This window comes from Trachurus japonicus, chromosome 8 (genome assembly GCF_045865225.1).
Source record: "Trachurus japonicus isolate A0001 chromosome 8, Traja_1.0".
NCBI lineage: Eukaryota > Metazoa > Chordata > Actinopteri > Carangiformes > Carangidae > Trachurus > Trachurus japonicus.
In genome coordinates, this window is record NC_140914.1 from 1,074,476 (window position 1) to 1,099,569 (window position 25,094).

At 40.5% G+C, this 25,094-nt stretch overlaps 1 protein-coding gene across 1 annotated transcript in view; it reads right to left on the reverse strand.

Annotated features, from left to right (window-relative positions):
* The window catches only part of LOC146982248 (uncharacterized), a 191,345-nt gene extending 186,475 nt beyond the window's left edge, over positions 1 to 4,870 (reverse strand). The window contains exons 1-2 of the mRNA XM_085783274.1: positions 4,819 to 4,870; positions 64 to 351 (exon numbers count right to left, since the gene is read on the reverse strand). Of these exons, the coding sequence (XP_085639400.1) occupies positions 64 to 351; positions 4,819 to 4,870 (340 nt within the window). The remainder of the gene's footprint in view (positions 1 to 63; positions 352 to 4,818) is intronic.
* Positions 4,871 to 25,094: the final 20,224 nt, after the last annotated feature.

Below are 25,094 nucleotides of genomic sequence, written 5' to 3' on the forward strand. Positions count from 1 at the left end.
CCACAACAATGGAAGGAAGACACTGAACCTGACTGTCACTGATGATGTCACTGATGGACTCACCTGAACAGGTGATCTCCACGGTGGAGAAAGAGGAATCTGATGATGATGATAAACACTCCTTCAGGGTAGATCCAGACTGAACACAGTCAGTGTTGATCCTCCACACAGACCTCCCTGAGGACTCATCTCTTCTTCTAATTGAAACAGCAGAGCCACAGTCCAGATCTCTACATGCTACAGATGCTGCCTTCAGGTTCCAGGTGTAGCTGTCCACTGGTCTCCACTCTCCTAGTTTCAGCTGCAGTTCACCTGCACAGCGACTGGCTCCTCCCACCAACCTGACAGGCTCTGAACACAGAGAAGAGAGTGAAGAGTAAAATAAGTGAGTTTGATTCAAACAGAAATGAAGCAAATCCAAACTGTAGCTCCACTTGTACCTGAGCAGGTGAAGATTAATTACTTTGGCTCCATCTTGTGGTGGCATGCAGAATGACACTGATATAAAACAATTACAACAAGAGGCACAGTAGGAAGACAACAAGAGAGTTGCTATTACAATGTACATTTAAGTCACAACATCTGACAGCAAGGAGCAAAGGAGCAGCCTTCATCTCACTGAGCTGATTGGGAAACATGATCTTATCTGTGGCTTCACTAAATGACTAAGTCAAACACCAGGATGGCAGCAGTTGTCAAGGCAGATTTCAAACTGATGTCAAGACAGAAAAATGAAAATACACGTATGGTATTAAAGGAGTTCAGTCTGATAGTAGCACTACTGAGGTATTTAACTCCAGAACAACCTGGTTGAGATGCTTCTTCTTGACCGATGCTCTCCTACCGTTGATCGAGTGAATGTCCACACTGTTCCTTTAGTTGCAACACAGTGGGTTTATTGCTGTGTGTGTAAAATGTCCATAAACAAAGAAAACAGCAGCATGATGAGCATTGTCAAAAACCGTTTGCCCTTCCTAGTCAAAAACCTGACAATGAGAGTGAACAATGCTTCCTACATCACCTGACCCCCCCAGGTGATACCACAGCAACCCCCCCACACACACACACTGAGTGCGGTGTTAATTTCATTGATGAAGACTATGACAAAAAATATTCGTCAAACCTTTTTCACGGATGAAAACTAAATAAAAACTAAATAAAAAGTCAGCTGTGATGACAAAGACGATGACGAATACATATAATATAATATATAACAGTTTAGTCAACGAATAAAAACAAGACGCAAATGTTGAGGGACGAATGGAGAAGAGGTCCAATCATGTTGATTTCTGGCGCATGAAAAGTTTCAAACAAAACTGGTCTCGCTAGCGTCCTGCGGTATGACAGCATGTTTCATGAACAACACAGAAATATCAGCGCTGGGTTTAGGACGGAAACAAATAATTGATCATCACAACACCCTGTGTGCTGGACACACACACCAAATTAGAACACAACACATTTAGCTCCTATATAAGGTGAATGGTAAATTGTCTGTATTTATATAGCGCTTTACTAGACCTGTAACAATACCCAAAGCGCTTTACATCGCATTCAACCATTCAGCAATGCACCTCTGGAGGGGGCGGAGAGAGCCACTTGCACTGATGGACCCTTATGCCTGAACATGGTGTTCGTTATGGACAGACTGTGGCTAGCACAGAAGTCCAATAACAGAACACCACTCGGGTTCAGATCGGGGAGGCCGTCCCTCCCAATCACACCTCTCCAGGTAACACTGTCACTGCCCACATGAGCGTTGAAGTCCCCCAGCAGAACGATGGAGTCCCCAGTTGGGGCACTTTCCAGCACCCCTCCCAGGGCCTCCAGGAAGGCCGGGTACTCTGCACTGTTGTTCGACCCGTAGGCCGAAATGACAGTGAGAGACCTATCCCCGACCCGAAGGCGCAGGGAAGCGACCCTCTCGCTATGCGGGGAGAACTCCAACACATGGCGGCTGAGCTGGGGAGCTATGAGCAAGCCCACACCAGCTCGCCGCCTCTCACCGTGGGCGACTCCAGAGTGGAAGAGAGTCCAACCTCTCTCAAAGAGTTGGGTTCCAGAGCCCAGGCTGTGCGTGGAGGTGAGCCCGACTATCTCTAGTCGATACTGCTCAACCTCCCGCACGAGCTCAGGCTCTTTCCCCCCCAGCGAGGTGACATTCCATGTCCCTAAAGCCAGAGTCGTTGTCCGAGGATTGGGTCGCCGGGGCCCCCGCCCACGGCTGCCACCCAAATCACACGGCACCGGCCCCTTCTGAACCCTCCCGCGGGTGGTGAGCCTACGGGAAGGCGGGCCCACGTCGCTCGTTCGGGCTGCGCCCGACCCGGCCACCAGACGCTCGCCTGCGAGCCCCAACCCCAGGCCTGGCTCCAGGGTGGGGCCCCGGTAACGCCAGTCCGGGCGACGTACACTTCCTTGCTGTTTTCTTCTTCATAAGGGGCTTTGAACCGCTCTTTGTCTGACCCGTCACCTAGGACCTGTTTGCCTTGGGAGACCCTACCAGGGGCATTAAGCCCCGGACAACATAGCTCCTAGGATCATTCGGGTGCTCAAACCCCTCCACCACGGTAAGGTGGCGGTTCAAGGAGTTCAAGGAGGGGCGTTACGTTTATTCCAACATCTGTTAATATCCTGAATGCACATCTGTAGTTTAGTGTGTACAGTTGACAAAACACTGTGTACTGTAATGGTTTGAGCAACTGCCATTTATTTATTGTTGCGGTGTGCTGTGACGGTTGGTAACCAATCGATATGTGTTTGGGCAAATTTAGGCAATTCTGAGCAACAAACAGGAGAATAGGAAGACAAGACAGTTGTCCTTATAATGTCCAATATGCATTAGTTGAGGATTGAACCCACAACCTCGGCAACCAAAGTCCGCACTGAGCTAATTGACAAGTGGCGGTTCAACAGTGGCTCCACAAATTGAGTAAGCCATTCACTGTCGTGTAGGCAAATTTGAAACCACAGTAAAAAGAGAAATCCGATTTTGAGGCAATGATATGTATTTGTTAAACAATCATCACCCTGGCTGGGTCTTTGACCCACATCCCCTCGCACCACAAACCAGCGCTTAACTCAGTGAGCTAATTATCTGGAAGTGAGACATGGTGTGTGTCTTCTCAAATAGACTCAAGGAGTCAGTGTCCGGGCAGCAGTTGTGAACGCAGATTTAAAAAATGGTCAAAATGTCAGAAATTCTGTTATCTAAACAAAAATCTGTTAATACTTGAATTGCATTTAGACAGCAAGACAGCTTGCGGACATCTGACATTTTGATCTGTCATCATCATCATCACCCTTGTTGGGTCTCGAACTCACAACCTCTGACACCAAGAACCAGCTCCTAACTCGCTGAGCTAATGAGCTGGTAGTGAGACCTGCTGTGTAGCTTCATTTATCCACTCAGGGAGTCAGTGCCCGGGCAGCTGTTGTGATGAAATTGTCAAAATGTCAGAAATTCAGTCATCTAAACAAAAATCTGATAATACATAAATTGCACCTTGACAGCATGGAAATGTTGGTGATTTGTTTTTAATGATAAGTGTTTTGCTTCATAAGAGAAAATATGATGTTTAAAAGTTCCACTCTCAAAATTTACATTCAGGGACTCTCACTGTAACTGCTCCTCTCTGTGTCTTTGCTCGGTTCAGCTGTTTGATTTGTCGATAAGTGACTAATCACTGATCAATGTTCAGTCTCCCCCTGACCTCTGACCTCTGACCTCTGCAGCTGTTCTGACCTGAAGGAGTTTGTCTAGTCTAGTTGTCTAGTTGTCTAGTTGTTGTCTGTTGTTAAGTAGACATGGGCAAGGCAAGGCAATTTTATCTGTATAGCCCGTTTTAACCAGCAGTTTGTCTCAAATCGTTTTACATCCCATAATAACAACATCCTCTGTCCTTAGACCCTCGCATCCAGGAAAGACTCCATGGAAAACCCTTTTAACAGGGAAAACCAGGAGAAAGCTCAGGGTGAGCAACAGAGGAGGGATCCCTCAGCCAGGATGGACAGACGGGACAGAGATGTTGTTACAGACAAGACAACAGTTTATGACACATACGTAGTATTTTAAAGGTCGTATTAGAGTACAGACAAATTGAAAAGTTCAGAGGGCTTTTATTCTGAAATTCCACATCAGATTGACTCGATATTTTCTAGGTGTCATGCTGAGGTCGAGTACTACCACTCTGAAGTGGAACGGTTGAGTAATAACGGGTAGTTTTTCATTAAAAAAAACAATTAATCCTACTGTACATAATCTTACTGCTTTACTGGAAGAACGATATGATTGTGGAGTAATTAGATCCATAGTTTTTAGTTCTTAGTTTTTATTTTTGGTCTATTAGGGTTTATGATGCTGACGCAGAAGATGAGCACATCGATTCTGTAGCAGCAGCAAAAGAACGTGAGCTCTGGTTGTTGATCGAGGAGGATTGATTGTAAAAGAAAAAACAAAGAACTTTTTATCTCGAGCGTTTCACTAAATCAACATTAGTTTTATGTAGTCTCAGTATTTTGTAGTTGTTGCTTTTTTAAGGATTTAAAGTTAATAAAGTGTCGAATTCATTCCCATTTCATTGTTTCATGTTGTTGCAGACAAGACAACAGTTCATAGTTTATGACACAGAATGTGAGAAACATGGAAATGTTTCTTGTCTTTCAGAATAAAAATGTCTGTGTCTCCGTCACACTTCCTTCCTGTCCCTCTGATGTGACACGAACATGACGAGTTCCAACGACCCCGAGAAGAATTAAAAAGACAGAAGATCAAACCAACAAGAGCCTGAACACAAACACACACACACACACACTGACCTGAGCACTCCACAGAGACCAGCAGCAGAACCAGGACCTTCAGAACCTCCATCCTGCTACAGTTAGAAACCTGGGCCCGTATTCCTAAAGATTCTAAGAATCCTCTCAGAGAGCTCCTAACTTGTCCTAAAAATTCCTAGCAAGGAGTCTTAGCTTAGGAGTGATTCCACAACACTCTCAGAGAACTCTGAGCAAGGAGTGGACAGAAACTCCTATCTTAGTGAGGAGGTGTGGTTGACCCCCGTTGCTAGGTATGAGTCATCATTTCAAACGCTGTGATTGGTTGATCCTAAAAGTTAGATAAAGAGCACCCGCCCCATGTGTTGAGGCTATAGTCCTCACTGCAGGTGGCCCCGGTTCGAATCCCTTGTGGAGCAGTCCTATCCTGCATGTCTTTCTGCCTAACATTTCCTGTCTCTCTCTCAACTGTTCTGTCAATTAAAGGCCAAAATGCCCAAAAAATATACTTTAAAAAAAAGCTAGATAAAAAAATATACTTTTGGTGATAATGGGCAAAGGATGGACCCTCAAATCGATAAATTTAACCATAAAATCCAATCGTATGAAGACTGTGTAATTGTAAAAATTATTTCACATAAAAGAAAATATCTGTAAAATGAATAGTAAGCTATACTTTAAAATTATCCTACAAAATGTGTGAAAACTTGCACAGTATTCACATAGTGAAACTTAGATTTATTTGCTTATATTAATTACCATGCTGGTAATTTTTGCACTTTCAACATTTCAACTCAATTTGGTATTAAGAAGGGTAAAATGGCTCAGCTTTAATCAGTGTCTGTGTTTGCTGACCGGCCTATAAGAAGCAGTGTTGGTTGGCTTTGAAATCTACCACAAACCAGTGAACAGCAATAGAGAAGAAAAGAACAAGGAAATCCAACTGGACAGAGGAACAGGAACAATCTGTAGCGTTTCATTAATTCACTGTCATCCAGTGTTTGGAGAATATCTCTCCTGCCTCTTCTGTCCACCATGTTGTCCTCTGCTTAGGGAACTCCTAAGCCACTTACTAAAAGTCACACCAGAGGCCAAGCCCTTTGAGCTACAGACCTGCGGAGCACAAGTTAAGCTCAGCTAGGTCTGATGATGGAATACGGCCCCAGAACCGACTGAGAGCTGAGACCTGTGTGTGTGTGTGTGTGTGTGTGTGTGTGTGTGTCCAGTGGTGTACTGGTCGTTGGACGCGAGGGTGCGCCTCCCCCCAGTCTTTTTCTTTTTCTAAAGAGGAACTAAGCTGATTTCTCCTGTGACTCTGCTACATTTTCACCTCAATTAAAAAGCTCTGGAGTAATTGTGATTGTTAAAGGTTGAATATGTAGAATATTTATTAAAAGCTATATTTTTTCAAAAATAATACATCCAGGGGGCATTTATTGCTTTTCCATAAAAACATTTTTTTTAGTCTGAATTAATATTTTAATTTTTTTGACGGGGTCGACAATGACTTTCTGTTACGTTCTGTTTCCATTCGTACCTGCCCGTAGCCGACACGTGGCTCAGTTCTCCGCTGTTTTCCTGCCTCCTCCCGGTCGTATGTGTCTGTTTCCAATCAAGCCTTTTTAATAATCAATAGGTGGATCAATGGATTATCACATACATGTTAGGATGGGTGTATTTGTGTAGTCTTATCTGTCATAAACACGTTAGTTGAGGAGAGCAGTGACAGCGGAGGCTCTGAGCAGCAGCAGAGAGCCTCCACTGTCCCTGTAACAAGCTACAAGTCATTTATTCTGCTGTTAATGACGGTAAAATGAAACATAAGGTAAATATCCTGCATAGTCCTCCTCTGCTGCCCTCTGATCAGAGTCCCTAGCAACGGCCCGTTTTACCTAGCAACGGTCTGGCAATCGACTGCTGGAATTCCTTTTCTGTTGTTGTTCTTGTAATTCTACATAGTCAACCTTTAACTACATGACTTGTAACTTGTTACCGTGACAACGGAGGCTCTCTGTCTCCACCTGGCGTCTCACGGCTGCAAACCAACCCTGTAACATCAGTGTAGTAGCTCCCTGGCTGCCGCCCCGCTGTCCCAGACACGTTGTAACATCGTAACGTTAGTCACCGCTCCCTGATTTTTCACCGGCTTCGTTGTAAACAAATCCACATGGCCAAGCGGAGGCGGAGCGGTGTCAAAACAGCAGAAAAGAAATGGGTTTTTTTCCCCTAGAAATGACTATGGAGAGCTGCACATAGAAAAAAACAAAGAAAAACACGCACTCTCCAACAAAACTCTCAGGAACAAACTAAAGAGGTGCACGGCCGAAAGATAAACTTAAAGAAACAGAAGAAAGAAAAAAGATTTGAATGGGTCTATTTACCTGTGGATTTGCCTGTGATATTTGATATGTCTGGGTTGTTGAATATTTGTTATTTTTCTATATATTGTTACATTTTTCTATATATTTCTATTTTTCTAATGTCTGTAATTTGTTATTTGTCTCGAATGTTAATACTGATCAATCAAGTGATTAACCACACCTGTGATATTTAAATGCATCACTTCCTGCTGTATGTTGCACACTGAGGAAGACGTTGTCCAAACCGGTTTGTGCATGTTAAGCGCCGATGCAGTTTGTAATAAAGGACAATGAGAAGGAGACAAGTGCTGCTGGCCTTTCTTCTGTTTCTTTAAGCTGCACATAGAGCCATTAGAAACAAATGCAACTGATTTTTAAAATGTATTTAATTTTGATGTTGTTAACTTACAGACTTTGTTAGTTTTAGATTCAATATGTGCAAAAAGGTCAATGTTCTCAATAAACAACCAGTCCGGCCCGGGACTTGTAGCTACCAATTTGTAAACTTTGGCCCACAGCGAATTTGAGTTTGAAGCCCCTGGTCTAGAGATTACGTAAAACTTTGTCTTGGACTTTGGAGTGAGTGATTGTGACAGAGGCATCAGGCTGGAGAACAATTACACATCACAGTCTAGTTCAGTCTAAACTCTCTGTGGCAGTGGATGTTTCAATGACGGCACAGATTTGGTATTTCAATGGCGTCCACCCAGTAAAACAATCCCCACTACACCACCGTGTGTGTGTGTGTGTGTGTGTGTGTGTGTGTGTGTGTGTGTGTGTGTGTGTGTGTGTGTGTGTGTGTGTGTGTGTGTGTCTGTGTGTGTGTGTGTGTGTGTGTGTGTGTGTGTGTGTGTGTGTGTGTGTGTGTGTGTGTAGGTGTGTGTGTGTGTGTTTGTGTGTGTGTGTGTGTGTGTGTGTTACCTGTAGAGCTGCAGGATGTAGCAGTACACGACTCTGGGGGTTTAAACACAAACACAGTGATTGATCAATAATCAATAATCCTCTGTGACATCGCAATAGATTATTATTATTACTAAAACAACCTGCTGCATAACACACGTATCTACACACACACACACACACACACACACACACACAGAGCTAAACCTCTCCTCACGTCTACACAACTTTAAACACATTTTCTGCTTCACACACTTTGTCATTGAAAATGTCACTTTATAAATTCACTGAACTGTATTTCTGTTTCTGTTTTTATTATTTCATTTCATGAGTATCAATCACCATGGAAACTCTACTCAATTTGACTTTTACATAATTATCAATATTTGTATTATCTATTGGATCATTTATTTGAACTTTCAGACCTGTGACATGGAACCACCTGTTCATGCTGTTCCTATTTTTTTACTCAGATATGGAACAAAAGAATTTAAAGCTTTGAACAAGAATAATTCTGTAAGTGTGTTGAAGTATGTAAAGCTTGAAATATCAATAAACACATTTGTTCAAAAATAAATAAATGAATAAATTCACTGAACGCGTTTCTCTGCATGAGACACGACACTCTGACATGTTGGTGCCGTTCAGAATGACACTGTGAGCTGATTGGTTCAGAATGACACTGTGAGCTGATTGGTTCAGAATGACACTGTGAGCTGATTGGTTCATATATAAAACAACTAGTAGAGCAGTCGACTAGACTGACAAATAATAATAATAATAATAATAATAAATTTTATTTATAAGCGCTTTTCCAAAAGCTCAAAGACACTTTACATAGCTACAATAAATGCAGTTAAGAACACAAGACATTCAATTAAGAGCAGCAAAGACAGTATAAAACAAAGAAAACAATATAAAACACACACAGAAATTATGTATTAAAAGCTGATTTAAAAAGGTGTGTTTTTAGCATGGTCTTGAATGTTGGGAGGTGAGTGCAGGTGCGGATGGGTTTGGGGAGTGAGTTCCAGAGGGAGGGGGCAGTGATGGAGAAGGCTCTGTCCCCCCAAATAGAATCGATCTTTTCTTTACAAACAAACCTGATAGAATATTCAACACATATCATTTCATTTCCTGCCTCTTGTCTCTGACCGACAGCATCTTTCTATAGTTGTAGGTTTACCAGACCATCTAGAGCAGGGGGGTCAAACTCATTTTACTTCAGGGGCCACAAACAAACAGCACAACTGGATCTCAAGTGGGCCGGACCAGTAGAATAATAACCTAGATAAGCTAGAAATAAAAATAATAACTTTTCCCTTTGTATTATACAATGTTTACAGTTACTGAACTATTCTTTTACAAAACATATTATGAACAATCTGAAATTTCTTGATAAAAATACACCTGCAATTTCAACAATATTATGCCTCTTCTGCCTTCTATGTCATTTTCACACTTGGAAAATTCACACCTTACCCTTTAACCAGACTGTCCTTGTTGAACAAACCAGTATGAACCTCTCTGAACCTAATGTTTAACGTTCTGTAAGTTCAGACATACTGTGTACCTGTACCTGTTGAACTGTCTGGACAAACATGTGTACGTGACCATCAGTGTGTAAAAGTCTGACGCTATCGTTGCTCTGGGTCCAGTGTCTCCAGACCCCCGTGGTTGACAGACACTGCAGCCTATTGGGCCCAATCTCCTTGATGATCATTGATGACTATTGCTGGTTGTTCATATTAATCTGATCTGATATTCTGTAATACATTCATTCATTCATTCATTTTCTATACCGCTTATCCTGCACTAGGGTGACGGGCAGAGGTGGGTAGTAACGCGCTACATTTACTCCGTTACATTTACTTGAGTAACTTTTTGGGTAAATTGTACTTCTAAGAGTAGTTTCAATGCAGCATACTTGTTACTTTTACTTGAGTACATTTCTTCAGAAGAAGCGGTACTTTTACTCCGTTACATTGAGCTTCATTCCGGTCGCTACTCGCTACTTTTTCTTATTGATCCAATGTGCGATCTGTCTGTGTATGTTTTAATGGAGATACGTCCAAGGCTCTGTCACGTGACGGCGTTTCACCAATCAGATGTAGCCACTCGCGACGTCTGCCTCCGTGTAACCAATCAGACAGAGCCAGGCAGTCACATGACCGCACACAAACTCTCCGCGGTAAACAGGACGGCCACTCCGCCTCAAATTTGAGAAACTGCGGCTAGTAAATGAGGATGACGTCAGCCCTGGTATGTCGTCGTGGTTAATAGTGGATAATGTCCGTGAAGGTTCTCAGTCATCTTCTTCCTCCCCAGGAAGTTTAAACCCCATACACACCTGGAGACATGTGACTCCTAGTCACATGACCACCCCTCCAGTTTCGGGGGTGTGGTCATGTGACCCCCCCCCCCCCCCCCCCCCCACACACACACACACAGTCACAGATAGACACACAGACACCACACCCACACAAAGAGCTTATGGACAGTTCATAGATAGGCCTATATAAATTATTGTGGCTGAATTTGTCTTCATTTATGTTACTTTGTAAAAAAAAAAAAAATGTCATTTAGGCTTTTGTCTTATGTTGTTCTTTGGCAATATCTGGATTTTTTCATTGCTATTATATTTCTGTGTATTTGATGAGGCCTAACGTTACATTTACACGCTGATCATTAAACGAACAAATCAGAGGTTACTCAGCAGTTACTCAGTAGCTACTTGAGTAGCTTTTTCACCAAGTACTTTCTACTCTTACTCAAGTAAATGTTTGAATGGCTACTTTTTACTTTTACTTGAGTAACATTATTCTAAAGTAACTATACTCTTACTTGAGTACAATTTTTGGCTACTCTACCCACCTCTGGTGACGGGTGAGCTGGAGCCTGTCTCAGCTGACTTTGGGCGAGAGGCGGGGTAGCTACACCCTGGACAGGTCGCCAGTCTATCACAGGGCCGACACACATATAGACAGACAACCATTCACACTCCCATTCACACCTATGGGCAATTTAGAGTCACCAGTTAACCTGCATGTCTTTGGCCTGTGGGAGAGAGAACCCACGCATGCACGGGGAGAACATGCAAACTCCACACAGAAGAATTGTGTAATAAATTCTATAAATCTCAGTCAGACTTATTGCTGTCTTTACTTCCTCACCATGGAAACCTTTGCTTCTGTTACTATTACAGTACCCCGTTGTAATACCAGCAGAGGGCAGTAGAGGACTCCATCACATACAGAGGAGTTGTGTTATGGAGTGAACAAAGTCAACTAGCCGACAGCTCTTCTTCCTCCTCCTCCTCCTCCTCCTCCTCTTCCTCCTCCTCCTCCTCTTCCTTGGTAATATTTAAAAACAAACTACTTACCCAGGGGGCAAAGCAAAAAAACGGACACGGAGCGTTGTAAAAGGTTTGACACCAGAAATTATATCTAGGAACTTCAAGGATTAAAACCTGGGTGGACAACCCGGTCAACTAGCTGCTGGAAAGCTACAGGGGGCTAAAACCCCTTTCTGGGGTCATTTTGCTGGCGAAATGATGTAAATGCAAATATTTAGGTACTACAATGGCATAAATAGTCATACAACTATAAAATTTGGCAGAGAGTATCTTGACACATAGGGGGAGGCATGAAAAAAAGATTCTGGGGTTTGTTGCAACTCAATTTTAAGATATCACCCCCAACATCCCAAAAAAGACCAAAAAAAGTACTGTTCGCCTGACAAATTCTCATGAAAATTATTATTTTTCAGCACTTTATGCAGAATATCTATGCTTAACATGTATATAGAAAATTTCCTTAATTCATAAGCTTCCATTTGAGTCCAAGATAGCCTTTCTATCTCAAAAGCCCCACTTGCTGTGGCCAACGGTCTTCTCTATCTATCTGTTCACTTTGGGGAGACCAGAAATAGAATGGTTTCTGATCATGCCAGTTAACATGTAGTTTTTCACAATAGGTGTTGCATTGTTTGGAGACAGCCTGTAGCTTTCCAGTAGCTAGTAGAAAGGCTATCTGGGACTCAAATGGAAGATTATGAATTAAGGAAATTTTCTATATATATGTTAAGCATAGATATTCTCCATAAAGTGCTGAAAAATAATAATTTTCATGAGAATTTGTCAGGCGAACAGTACTTTTTTTGGTCTTTTTTGGGATGTTGGGGGTGATATCTTAAAATTGAGTTGCAACAAACCCCAGAATCTTTTTTTCATGCCTCCCCCTATGTGTCAAGATACTCTCTGCCAAATTTCATAGTTGTATGACTATTTATGCCATTGTAGTACCTAAATATTTGCATTTACATCATTTCTCCATCAAAATGACCCCAGAAAGGGGTTTTGGCCCCCTGTAGCTTTCCAGCAGCTAGTTGACCGGGTTGTCCACCCAGGTTTTAATCCTTGAAGTTCCTAGATATCATTTCTGGTGTCAAACCTTTTACAACGCTCCGTGTCCGTTTTTCAAAAAACTGGGATTTTGCCCCCTGGGTAACTGTTAAAATGAACACAACATCACAACATGGTTTGACTCTTTAACTCTGTTTCCCAGCGCTCCATGTGTTTTTGTAGTTTTTCTTTTCTTTTCCCTTTTTAGTGTTAACTTGAACTTAATTCATCTGCACCAGTTCTCTTCTTTTGTCTTTGTCGCTTTCTTTTCTCACCTCTTTTTGTTTATTTATGTAGTGTTGTTATCATTACTACTACTTTTATTTCTACCACCAACATCTTCCCTGTATTTTTTTCCTATCTTTTTTATTTATTTAGTTATTTCTCTTCCTTGCACAAGGTATGATCAGATGTGATTATTATTTCTTGACTGTGCTTCAGTTCTGTGTTAGATCAAGGTGAGGTGGTGTTAGAAGCCTTTCAGCTTTCAGACCTCAGCTGCACATTTCTTTTATCGTATCTTTCTCACTAGTAAGAGAGATAAGAAGTCAATGTTTTGTTTTATTTTTCATGTGCAGATAAAAGCCCAGTAGAATCCTAGGGAGGGAACAGAAACAGCTGGGATGTATTTACCACGACAGAGTCCAACAGAAGGCACATCCCAGTCTCCCCCTGGCCAATGAATTTCAAAAACTCCCCTCAGGAAGGCGCTATAGAGCTGCCAAAACTACCAAAAATATTTTTAAGAAATCATTCATACCGCATGCAATCACAATATTATATTCATAAATGCATTTCAGGACTTTGGAGCTCTGTACATCACCTCTTTACTCTTTTATTCTTTTACTCTCTTGCTATGCTATTTACTGTGTGTTATTGTATTGTATTTTATGTGGTCTTATGCTACTGTAAGTGGTGAAGCCAAAGACACATTTCCACATTGTGGACAATAAAGATATTGAATAGAATAGAATTGAATTGAATAGAATTGAATTGAATAGAATAGTCTAAGTCTAAAAGTCTAAAAGTCTAAAAGTCAGTGTAGTAGTACTAGTAGGGGAGACCGGGGTTGGTTGGCACACCCCTGTTTTCTGGCCTCCTGTTGGTCACAGACTCACACATGTGACATCAAAATGATCATCTTTTTGAGCTGCACTTATCTAGTTTGTTAAAACATCTGAAACTCACTCACTTTTTTGCTGAGGGCAAAATATCAGTTTTTTAGTACCAAAAGTAAAAAATTGCCCCCCGCACTTAAAGTGTTATAAAATTGCTTTGGATAAAGATATTGGGAATGTGTCGCTTCCAGTTTGTAGAGATAGGAGTCAGCTTCAATTTGATATGAAACTTGAAAGTCTGGGCAACATCATATATTCACAAAAGTGGGTTTGTTTTGGTCGGGGTTGATTGGCACACACAAACCAACCCCCACATGCTGTATACACATATTAAATGTGATTAAACATCATTTCATACATTTCAGTGCACTGAGTGCAAGAAATGGACACATGACCTATGCAGTGAAATGGGCTACAAAGCCTACATATGCCAATACTGTAACACCAATGATTCTATATAGGCCTTAATGTAAATAATCTGCATCCACCCCACACAGCAAATCTAAAACACAGTGAGATGGAAATAAATGATAATACAAAGAGGTGATATGCTATATTTAAGAATAAATTCTATATTCATTGAATATTTTCTCTTTAAAAAAAAAAAAAGCTCAAATCATTAACTGTTTAATGTTCTGGTACATGTCTGTACGCACACTCACAACATACAGAGTAGAAGAAGGGCAAAGGGGAGACATAGCAGGTTCATACTTTGGTTATAACTTTTGCCACCTGAGGCGTACGTTGGGGACTCAAGCTTCTGCCATTTTCCTCTTAAAATCTCCTTTCTGCCCCCACTTTTATCTGATATGCGTACAGATGTCTGTAGATGTCAGGCCTAGTTTTGCTGTCTGAGTAGATTTTGGCCTATGGAACCACAGACACACAGGTAGCACATGCTCATTGGCGCTCTTGCTTTGAAAATGACAACATCAAAATATGAAAAAAAGAAAGTTTTTTGGTCTGTTTACTTGTTTCTGTTGACTGCTGATTTTATTTTTTGTCATATGACATAGAACAGAACTGTTTTTAAAATTTAGGTACAGATGTTACTGGTTCAAATTTGCGGGGTTTGTCCTGCACTGCAGGATCGCGTGATCGCGTGACTTTTCACCACAACTGTTTTCCTCTAGGTGGCAGCACCGTACTAAATACTGCTCAGACGTTTTGGGGACAATGCTGACAGCCTGATAGCCGCGATTAGGAGTGGCGCTGTTCATGATACAGAATACAAGAGGATGAAAGGAGAACTAGCTGCAGACAGTAAATAATATAGTAGCCTAGTTTTTCAATGACAAAATGTAACGACGGCAGCTACAGGAGTAGACTATAGCCCACGTCTCACTCTCTTTTTTCGGTCATCTGTCTCGTCATCTCCAAAATGTGTTTTTAAAATGAGCCAACTACAGTACTGTGCAGTAGTGCCGCAGATTTCTCACTCCGCACCTTGTTTGAGAGTGCAGCTGGATGATTTCTTGTGAATGAACGGGTCTGTGTCACTTTGGGGCTGGGCAATAAAACATAGGACAAATAACTTTCCCTCGATAGAAGACGCGGCCGATACAAAGTGACACCGTCAGCCATGCAGCCGGCCTGGACTTTTTATTTTTAATTATGAAGGATCATCTGCGCAAGGCAAAGATGATAGCATCAACAAAACACGGCGTAACACACGCGGCTGTATGGGACAGGCTTTTATTTAATTCAGAACAAACCGCTTAGCAAAAATGGAAAATATAGTCTATAATAATTAATTGATCTGTTGTTTGGCCACTGTTTGAAAATAACCCGAATTATGAGCAAATAATCTGATCCAGAGCAGCAGTCATAATCAGACTTCTTCTAAATAAACCTTAACATTCAATAACTGGGTCAGGTCGGACCATGGGGTTATTTTTTCTCTTCTTCTTCACAGGAGAAAATGAGGTGCCGCTCACGGACGCGTTGATGTTTTGTGATTTATCTGCTGCCTTGACTCTGCCCTTTATACATGTGCGTTCAGATTAACAATAAGACAAGCCATGGTTGAGTTTATTGAGTTTTAGCTGCTCAATCTCATTGTTTCAAAGAAAAGGGATTGATTTTTATAACGAAATGAAACGAAAACAATATTATATTGATACATTGTTGTAAAAAAAATCCAAAAGAAACGAAAATGAACTAAAGAAAATAACTTTCACACACACACATTAAAACAGTGCGATTGGTTGAAAGCTGATAATTAGCCATGTGCTTATAAGCTGATTGGCCGAAACCAAGAACAAAGCCGCGTGAATGGCCAATCGCCATGTGTTAACGGCCGACATGTAAATCAGCTGTTTCGATGGGCGTTATATGAATAGAGATGTTAATGTGGTACTTTGCACATAGGCTGTATACTTTCTGTAACTGGAAGAAAAACAGCCAGCTGGAAGAATGTGTTGCCTAAATCTTTTACTGTGTGGGAGATCTCCACCAACGTAGCCGGGGAGAAAGCAACCGTTCTGCTGCGGGGGGAGGGAGGGGGGCTGTCGGGGTGGAGGTGCTGAAATGGAGAGCTGTCCCCCACAAGGTGCTAAAGTGAGGGAGAGGAGTGGAGACGCCGGTTGATTTGAGCGATTTAAGCAAAGCAAAGCCTGGGCTTTTATTTGGTTTTATTATATGCTTGTGGTTTTTCTCTATTTTTGCCTGTTTTCACTCTGCACCTGCCCTAATGTGTGTCTCCCTTGTCTCTAGTAAATGAATATTTCCCACAATAAAATGAGTCTTTAGAACAAAGAACTGATTTTTTTCTCTAGCTTTATAGAGCTTTATAGGCTATAATAACCTTGCTTACTGCTTTTTGAATCACTTGACAAAATAAGATGCCTCGAGCAAACTTGGATATGAAAACATTTTATTGAAGAAAAAACACACACACATTGTAGCATCAAGTACTGTAGGCTACTGTAGGCTACAGTAGGGTGAGGATAGGACCCTCAGATGATCTTCTCGGAGTTCGCAAGAACTCGTTGATCTTATCTATGCAGTATTTCAAGTCCTTTCTGTCCATGCCTGGAAACTCCGTTCTCAGTGACTGCACTACAAAGTTCTTCACATTTTGTGGCAGTTCATGTTTCCCCCGGGATCCGTCCCAGTTTGTCGTTTTGGCCCAGGCTCGGTAATTGTCCTCTGAAATGACTCTCCGGAACAGTAGGCACCCAAAACGTCCCACCTGGCCGTGGCTCTGGTGACGGACTCGAGCATGGTGTGGTATATTTTGATGTCGATGCTGATGAAAAGATGCCCACTCTGACACGTCTTCTTTGTAGATGGTAAAAAAGGAGTTTATTACAAAAAAGATGTAGTGTCAAAAAGCCGAATCTTCGAGAAGCCTCTATAGCCAATTACGAGACCTCTCTCTCTTAGCCAAAAGTCCTGACCTTATATACTGTAGTATGTTCTAAAACTCCACCTCTCTAAACATAAGGAATGAGTATTTAATCAATAAGAGTCAGCTGCCACACTGAGTGGTACAATAGCTGACGTCACCAGTTACTTTGGACCTCCTTTTCAGACAAGGGTATTTTATGTACCTTGAACTGTCTGTTTATCTATAACTATCATGCACTCAAGACTCAATCATTCTGACAGTAGATGTCCAGCCTGTGTTATAACGTCCAGTCTCACAATTACTTAACAACTTAGGAGGTAGAAAATACACCACATATTCCCCCCTTCGAGGCCAAAAAGTCTCGACATAACAAAAAGCAACACCAAATTACTTAAAATATAAAGATAACAAAAAGACTATTGATGGAGTGTAGGAGCGAAAACCTGTCCAGGCAGTTATCTTAAACCAAGACAGGAAATTCTCCCACGGCCCCAACTGCTCATGGCGACCACTTTACAGCACTCCAAATACATTAACACGATAATACACAAAACTTTTACATACAATACTTCAAGCAGATACAGATGGATACCTCAGAAAAATAAAACCAAAACAGTATCCAATTTCAGGCTGGTCAACCCATTGGACCCTCCATTGGATCTTTCCCTGCCTAACTTTAATCTCCCTCGACGTCAAAAAGAAAAGAAAACATCTGAGGTTCCAACATATCCACAAATCATCAAAAACATATCATGGACAGTGACAAATTTGACAACTTGAATACATGAATACATGAAATCACACTGTCCCACTGTCAGGACACTGCAGCTCCTTCGCAGCGTCAACTCCTACTGTAAACATCTTATCAGTGTCCATGTTCAGGGTCCTTCAGTCCTTTCTCATTATCCTTAATCAGGTATCTGAATCCCTTCAGCACCTCAGGATCCCTGTAGAACCGCTCTTACGTCTTCTTCCAATATCATTCTAAGAGAACAGATGGAAAACACACACCAGTATCTTTTGTGCCAAACAAATACAAATTAAAAACATCAAAAACACATAGACACATTACATTTAAATAAGTTTTGCAATTTTATCCTTGCAATTTTGTCCTTGCAATTTTGTCCACAAACTCTCATCCATTGTCTAACAATATTCATTCTGGAAGTCCTCACCTGCATATGACTTATCTAGACAAAAACTTGCAAAAAGTTTAACAAAAATTTGGCTAACTTGGCAAATGACTGAGTATTCAAATTCAAATCTATATCCATACACCTTCATAACCTCCCCCCTTGCAACATGGGCTAACCCATTTGCCAATCTACGTATAGTCTACTGTATCTATCTACTGTAGCTTGATCAGAAAATACTAAATGTAACTTATACATTCCTAAGGAGATGTTAATTCTTACTCTACTATAGAATTACGATAACTAAAAACCTCTTGATTTTCCTCTGAAATTCCCTCTGAAATTTCCTCCTCTTCTGTTACATGCATAAGCCAAATGACCAACCAATCCACAGTCATAACATACCTCAGGGACTTTTTGAAAATTTGGATTAAAATTTCCTCTTGCTCTGCATAAATTTCCTCGACCTCTTCCTCTCCATGCCTGCTGCTGACCAAAGGTCGGCTGTGAATTATATGTAACAGGAACCATTGCTAAAGGCTGTGGTGCCTGACACTGAAACTGATTTGGTTGTAGCTGTGACTGTTGCATAGGCTGATTTATCTTAGGCTGATTCTGCATAACTACCGCCTGCTTCTCCTCCTTCTTATAAGGTTGGGGCTTCTGAATTGGAATCACGTGTGAAAAGGGTGCCTCTATTTCTGTCATTAGCTTTTCTGTCTTACTCATTCTCACTTCTTCTTCAACTTTTTCTTGCTGCTCCTTATTAGCCATTGCTCATTTATGACTCTCTTTTTCAAACAGCTGGAGCAGCTGAAGCTCCGTCTGTCTCTTCCGTTTACGCTTCTCTCCCTTTTTCCCTTTCTTCTCACCTGCCTTATATATGGATATAAGCACCTGCATTGTTTTGATTACATCTGGGTTAAAAGTCCCTACCACTGGCCATGGTTGGTCAATATTAGACCAACGCTTATGCCATTTCTTTGATATTTCAGCTATACCTTGAATTAAGGGGTTATTCTTTTGTACTACCTCAACAGGAGTAATTACTTTTAGATTGTCCATTTTTGACATTTTAATATTCTTCTCTAATTTAATTTGACTTTAATAACCTTATTCTGTTTTGTTGTGATTTTTATTATATCTAATTAATTACTACTAATTGTATTTTAATTGTCACAGTTAATGAAAGACAGATGGATAAATTTGCCAACTTCAAAAATCAAAAGAGAGTTCTATAGATAAAAATTCAGAAAGCCAAGTCCACACACCAAATTCGTCAACTACAGAATCAATGTCCTAACTCAACACTAACCAATAGACCAAACACTAATATCCCATTAATTAAATGATCAGTCCGTTGCCAAGTCTTCTTTCTAAATAACTACAACATAAAATTTTGGGTTTTATGTATGCAAGCAAGTAAATGCACTATGCAAATCCAAACTACCAATCAAAGTAGATGTGCAACCAAATGTATACACATTCATTTAAATGCAGGTATTCTACTACAAGGAGTTTGTGGATAAAATCACACTGGCCTTAATCACTGGATCCAGATGCATGCGCTGTCGTCTGCAAGCCTCAATCCATGTGATGTTAACCAGCTGTCCTCTGTCCACCTCTAGACACACTTCTTGAGTTCTGGTCTCCTCCTTGAACTCTCACACCATGTAGGGAAGACAAACAAATAGTTAAGTGTTTTATAAAATCACTAAATTGCACAAAACACATTCCTACTGCAAGTCTTTCTTTCAAAAATTCTGTATTATAACTTTAGAACGCTATAATTTTATAAAAACATTCTCACTTAAAGTGTTTTCCCAAAATTAATCAGGCTTTATCAAAAATTCTCCACCACATAAAAAAGTCCTTCTTCCGGTGCTCATAAATTTCTTTACAGATTTATTTTCCAAAAGTCCTCTGAAAAGAGGCTCATAACATATTTACCAAAAGTCCCCTTAGAAGATTCATTTAACCAAACGTCCTTTGAAGGTTTATAAGCACATCCTCCTCAGGCTCATTTAGATAAAATATCTTATCTTATAAATTCCTATTCATGTATATATTATCATTATTTACATTTTTTCATACACACACACAAGGATCCCAACACAAAACATTCAAACTTTGTGATCACACTTTCTTTTTAACAGCGCAAAGATAGTTTCACTATCTCCTCGAGGTCATTCCTTACTTTAACTTTATTCTCTTCTACTTTACAAGTAGTCATTACCGGTATCTCTTAAATTCTCTTTCTTTCTTTCTTTCTTTCTTTCTTATTTAGGCCTAAAAAAAAACTTTGACTAGGTCAATCAAATGTCTACTTTACAAAGGACTTTTAGAGACTTTCACTCTTCACCTACTCACATTATAGTTAGACTATATATGGTTAAACCATTTAGACATTCCTCATGTAGTTATACTACGTCCCCTTATCAGTATTTCTTTGTTACCCTTAATACCCCAAATTCCCATTTATTTCACTTTCCTCTATTTTATCATTTCTTTAATATCCCTTTGACTCTTTAGATACCCCAAGAAATGTATTGTATCATTTCTTTAATACCCCTTTGACGCTTTAGATACCCCACAAAATGTCCCTTTATTCAAATTTACCCTTTTTAGCAGACATCCCAATCAACCCTCTTTAACCAAATATATTTACCCTCTTTTCAATTGTACCCTCTTTAATCCCTTTATTTTATTTCTATTTAACTTCTCTTCTAATGCATATTCCTATTTTCCTTTAAAACCAATTTTCACATAGCGACCAAAAACACATGACTTACTATTTAGGTGTACAGGCTCCTCTACATAACTCTTTATGTTTAGTAGTTAAAGGAAACTATATCTAACTCCTGCATATCATTTCTCTTAAAAATGCACATGACTTACTGAGTAGATCACAGATGCCGTCACCAATTTATGCTGCGTTTTAGTTCAACTCATGTGTTACTAATTCAAATTAATTTTACTCTTATTTCTTCTCTTCCTATTTCTTCGTTATCTTATTTACTTTTGTCTTTTATCTGTAGGCCTATTTTACTTCAAATTTCCTATTTCTTTACTCTTCATCTACTCACACATTCCTCTTTTATTCCTTACTGTATGTAATTTCACTACATCCCCCCTTTTTGAATAGGACCATTCAAAACACGTCTGTTTTCAACAGGAAGGAGTACTAACTTAAAAAATACCTCAAATAAATTTAGAAATTTAGGAGAAGGCCAAATCACCAGCAAAACAGATCAAACCCACAAAGGTCCTTTAACGGTGCAACCCAACAGCCAAAAGACAGCAGCTCCAAAAAGCAAACCAGCGCAAGGATTAGTAAAAAACTCACCCTTAACTTGTGTGTAATCGAAGCAAGAAGCTGAAGCTGGAAAAAGGTCACAACACGTCCGAAGTTCGTGACGCCAATTTGTGGTATATTTTGATGTCGATGCTGATGAAAAGATGCCCACTCTGACACGTCTTCTTTGTAGATGGTAAAAAAGGAGTTTATTACAAAAAAGATGTAGTGTCAAAAAGCCGAATCTTCGAGAAGCCTCTATAGCCAATTACGAGACCTCTCTCTCTTAGCCAAAAGTCCTGACCTTATATACTGTAGTATGTTCTAAAACTCCACCTCTCTAAACATAAGGAATGAGTATTTAATCAATAAGAGTCAGCTGCCACACTGAGTGGTACAATAGCTGACGTCACCAGTTACTTTGGACCTCCTTTTCAGACAAGGGTATTTTATGTACCTTGAACTGTCTGTTTATCTATAACTATCATGCACTCAAGACTCAATCATTCTGACAGTAGATGTCCAGCCTGTGTTATAACGTCCAGTCTCACAATTACTTAACAACTTAGGAGGTAGAAAATACACCACAATGGTCTTCAGGTCCGACATGCCTCAAGCCTCACGCGGCTTTGTTCTTGGTTTCGGCCAATCAGCTTATAAGCACATGGCTAATTATCAGCTTTCAACCAATCGCACTGTTTTAATGTGTGTGTGTGAAAGTTATTTTCTTTAGTTCATTTTCGTTTCTTTTGGATTTTTTTTACAACAATGTATCAATATAATATTGTTTTCGTTTCATTTCGTTATAAAAATCAATCCCTTTTCTTTGAAACAATGAGATTGAGCAGCTAAAACTCAATAAACTCAACCATGGCTTGTCTTATTGTTAATCTGAACGCACATGTATAAAGGGCAGAGTCAAGGCAGCAGATAAATCACAAAACATCAACGCGTCCGTGAGCGGCACCTCATTTTCTCCTGTGAAGAAGAAGAGAAAAAATAACCCCATGGTCCGACCTGACCCAGTTATTTAAGGTTTATTTAGAAGAAGTCTGATTATGACTGCTGCTCTGGATCAGATTATTTGCTCATAATTCGGGTTATTTTCAAACAGTGGCCAAACAACAGATCAATTAATTATTATAGACTATATTTTCCATTTTTGCTAAGCGGTTTGTTCTGAATTAAATAAAAGCCTGTCCCATACAGCCGCGTGTGTTACGCCGTGTTTTGTTGATGCTATCATCTTTGCCTTGCGCAGATGATCCTTCATAATTTGTGATACATAATCATCAAGTCATAAAGCAAGACAGGCTTTATCATATTACAATAGTTTCTGTGATTTAGGCAGGGTATACAGTAGTTAGTTCTAGTTTAATAGCCTAGAGTTTAAGCTGTGGATTACTGCACAGATCACTGAGTCATCCGCCTGTCGTCCTCCGTTCTCACAGATGCCACCTGGCGGTTGTTTTGGCACATTGAGGCTTTTCATTAAAACCTCTTGTCTCGCCAAAGAAAAAAAATGCATGAGTCTTGTGGCGTCTCGCGTGGACCACGCGTGAAGTCCGCAAATTTGAACCAGTAACATCTGTAATTGTTCTTTGACACTCAAAAACAAGAACACTTTGTGTTTCAATTTATTTTTTTGTATTTCAAAACAAAAATAGAATAAACCAATAATTTTTGAAAAAATCAAAAGAAAATCCACTGACCAAAAGATACACTGACCCTCTTTGACCTAAATTGTCTGTTTTTCAATTTTCGATTGAAGATCGTGATAAAATCGAGATCGTTATTTTTTTTTTCTTTGGTCTGTCCATTCATTTTTACATTGTGCCAACCAACCCCATGAAGTGTGCCAACCAATGTCACCAGACAGGATATTAGTAGGCCCGCATACAGTTCAGTAGGTGGCAGCATGGGACTAGCCCTACAATGAGAAAGAAAAAATGATGTAATGTGATAATGTTAATCGACAGTAAAAAATGATTTTACCTCTTTCAAAGGAGGGGGACCAAGGTTGCAGAATATCCCGTTATGATTGTGCATGACAATCAAAACATGCTGTAACGACAGGCAAAAACAAAAACGAATAATGAAACATTAAAATCCTCATGAATTAAAGTCGTTTTGATCATAGCTGGTGACGTGAGGCTATAACTTCTGAGAAAAAAAAAAGTTAAAGATCTGAGGGTTTTTTTTTAACAATAGCAGAGGGTTACTGATACCATGAACACATTAAAGCAGAAGTAAGTGATCCGGTGGTTTTGGCTAATGCTGCGTTCCAGGCAGGCTTTTGAAACCGTAAATTACAGCTTCAAGTCACAACTTACGACTTTGTAGCGTTCCAGGCAACCCACTCGTGTTTCTCCGACCTGTTTTACCTGTGAAAGTCACTATAACGGCCACTCGTAACTTCTGACCGGTGAACTCGTACCAGATCGAACTGGTACCACTTCACAGGTCGGAAAAATACGAGTTTCCTTGAACGCACCATAACAGTCCTCGTCCCTACGTCACCACATTCACGGCGTTCCTTGGCTGCACACACAGAGAGGACTGCCCCTTTATGCCGTTCTCTCTCCTCATTGGATAAAGGTTGTAGGATACAAGGAAAGTTTTCTCCTGGGCTCAGAGCAGAGCAGAGTGACTGACAGACCCGTGTTTCAGACCAAACACTCTATAGAAGTGATTGCTGTCGGAAGATACAACTATTTAAGACTTAGATTAACACAAATATATCACTTACTTCTGCTTTAAGTATACAAAAGAGTGTGACTTTAACATTAAATAAAAGGTAATGTGCATAACTATAAGCTAAATATAGCTACTTACCGTGATGATCCGTAGTTGTCTGATGGCTTCTCACAAAACTATAACTGCGGGGCGGAGTTTAGCTCAGTTGGTAGAGCACCCGCCCCATGTGTTGAGGCTATAGTCCTCGCTGCAGGCGGCCCCGGTTCGAGTCCCGCGTCGGACGGCCCTATCCTGCATGTCATTCCCCCCATCTCTGCCTCCCATTTCCTGTCACACTCTCAACTGTCCTATCAAATAAAGGCATGAAAAGCCAAAAAATATACTTAAAAAAAAAAAAAAAAAACTATAACTGCTCGTAAATTCAAATTGCGCGGGTTCGCGCATGCGCGGTACACCAAGTTTCAACCGTAGCTAGGCAATCAGTGCCCATCGGGCAGCGCGTGACACACACGCACACGCGCACGCACACACACACACACACACAGATTACGTAGCCATACCAGAGACGCCAGGCTTAATTTCGTCAATAAATATATTTTTATTATTTTTATTTTTTTATAAATTACATTCAAATTTGGACATAGATGTCAAGAGAGAGTCACACCACACAGCTGAAGATTTCCAAAAAAGATGTGATAAAAAATGATTGTGCAACCGTCTTTTTTACGTCAGATATTGAACGTCACATCAACGTACAGAAGAGGTCCTTATACGACGTCCAGATATGACCTATTTTAGACGTCAGTTAGATGTACAGATGTGGTCCTGGACCGGATCTTTTGTGTTTTTCGTTTTTCTTGTTTGTTTTATTTACTTACGGAGTTGGGCTTAAACATTTATGATTTGATAGAGACACTTTAGGAGTAGATGAGACTGTGATCCAGCAGCACTGGTTATTAAAACTGTTTCTGTGCTGTGTGTGTGTGTGTGTGTGTCGTAGTTGTGTTAGTGTGCTAATGGCACAGGCTGCACTTGTCAAGTGTGTCCCGATTGCTTTTAAA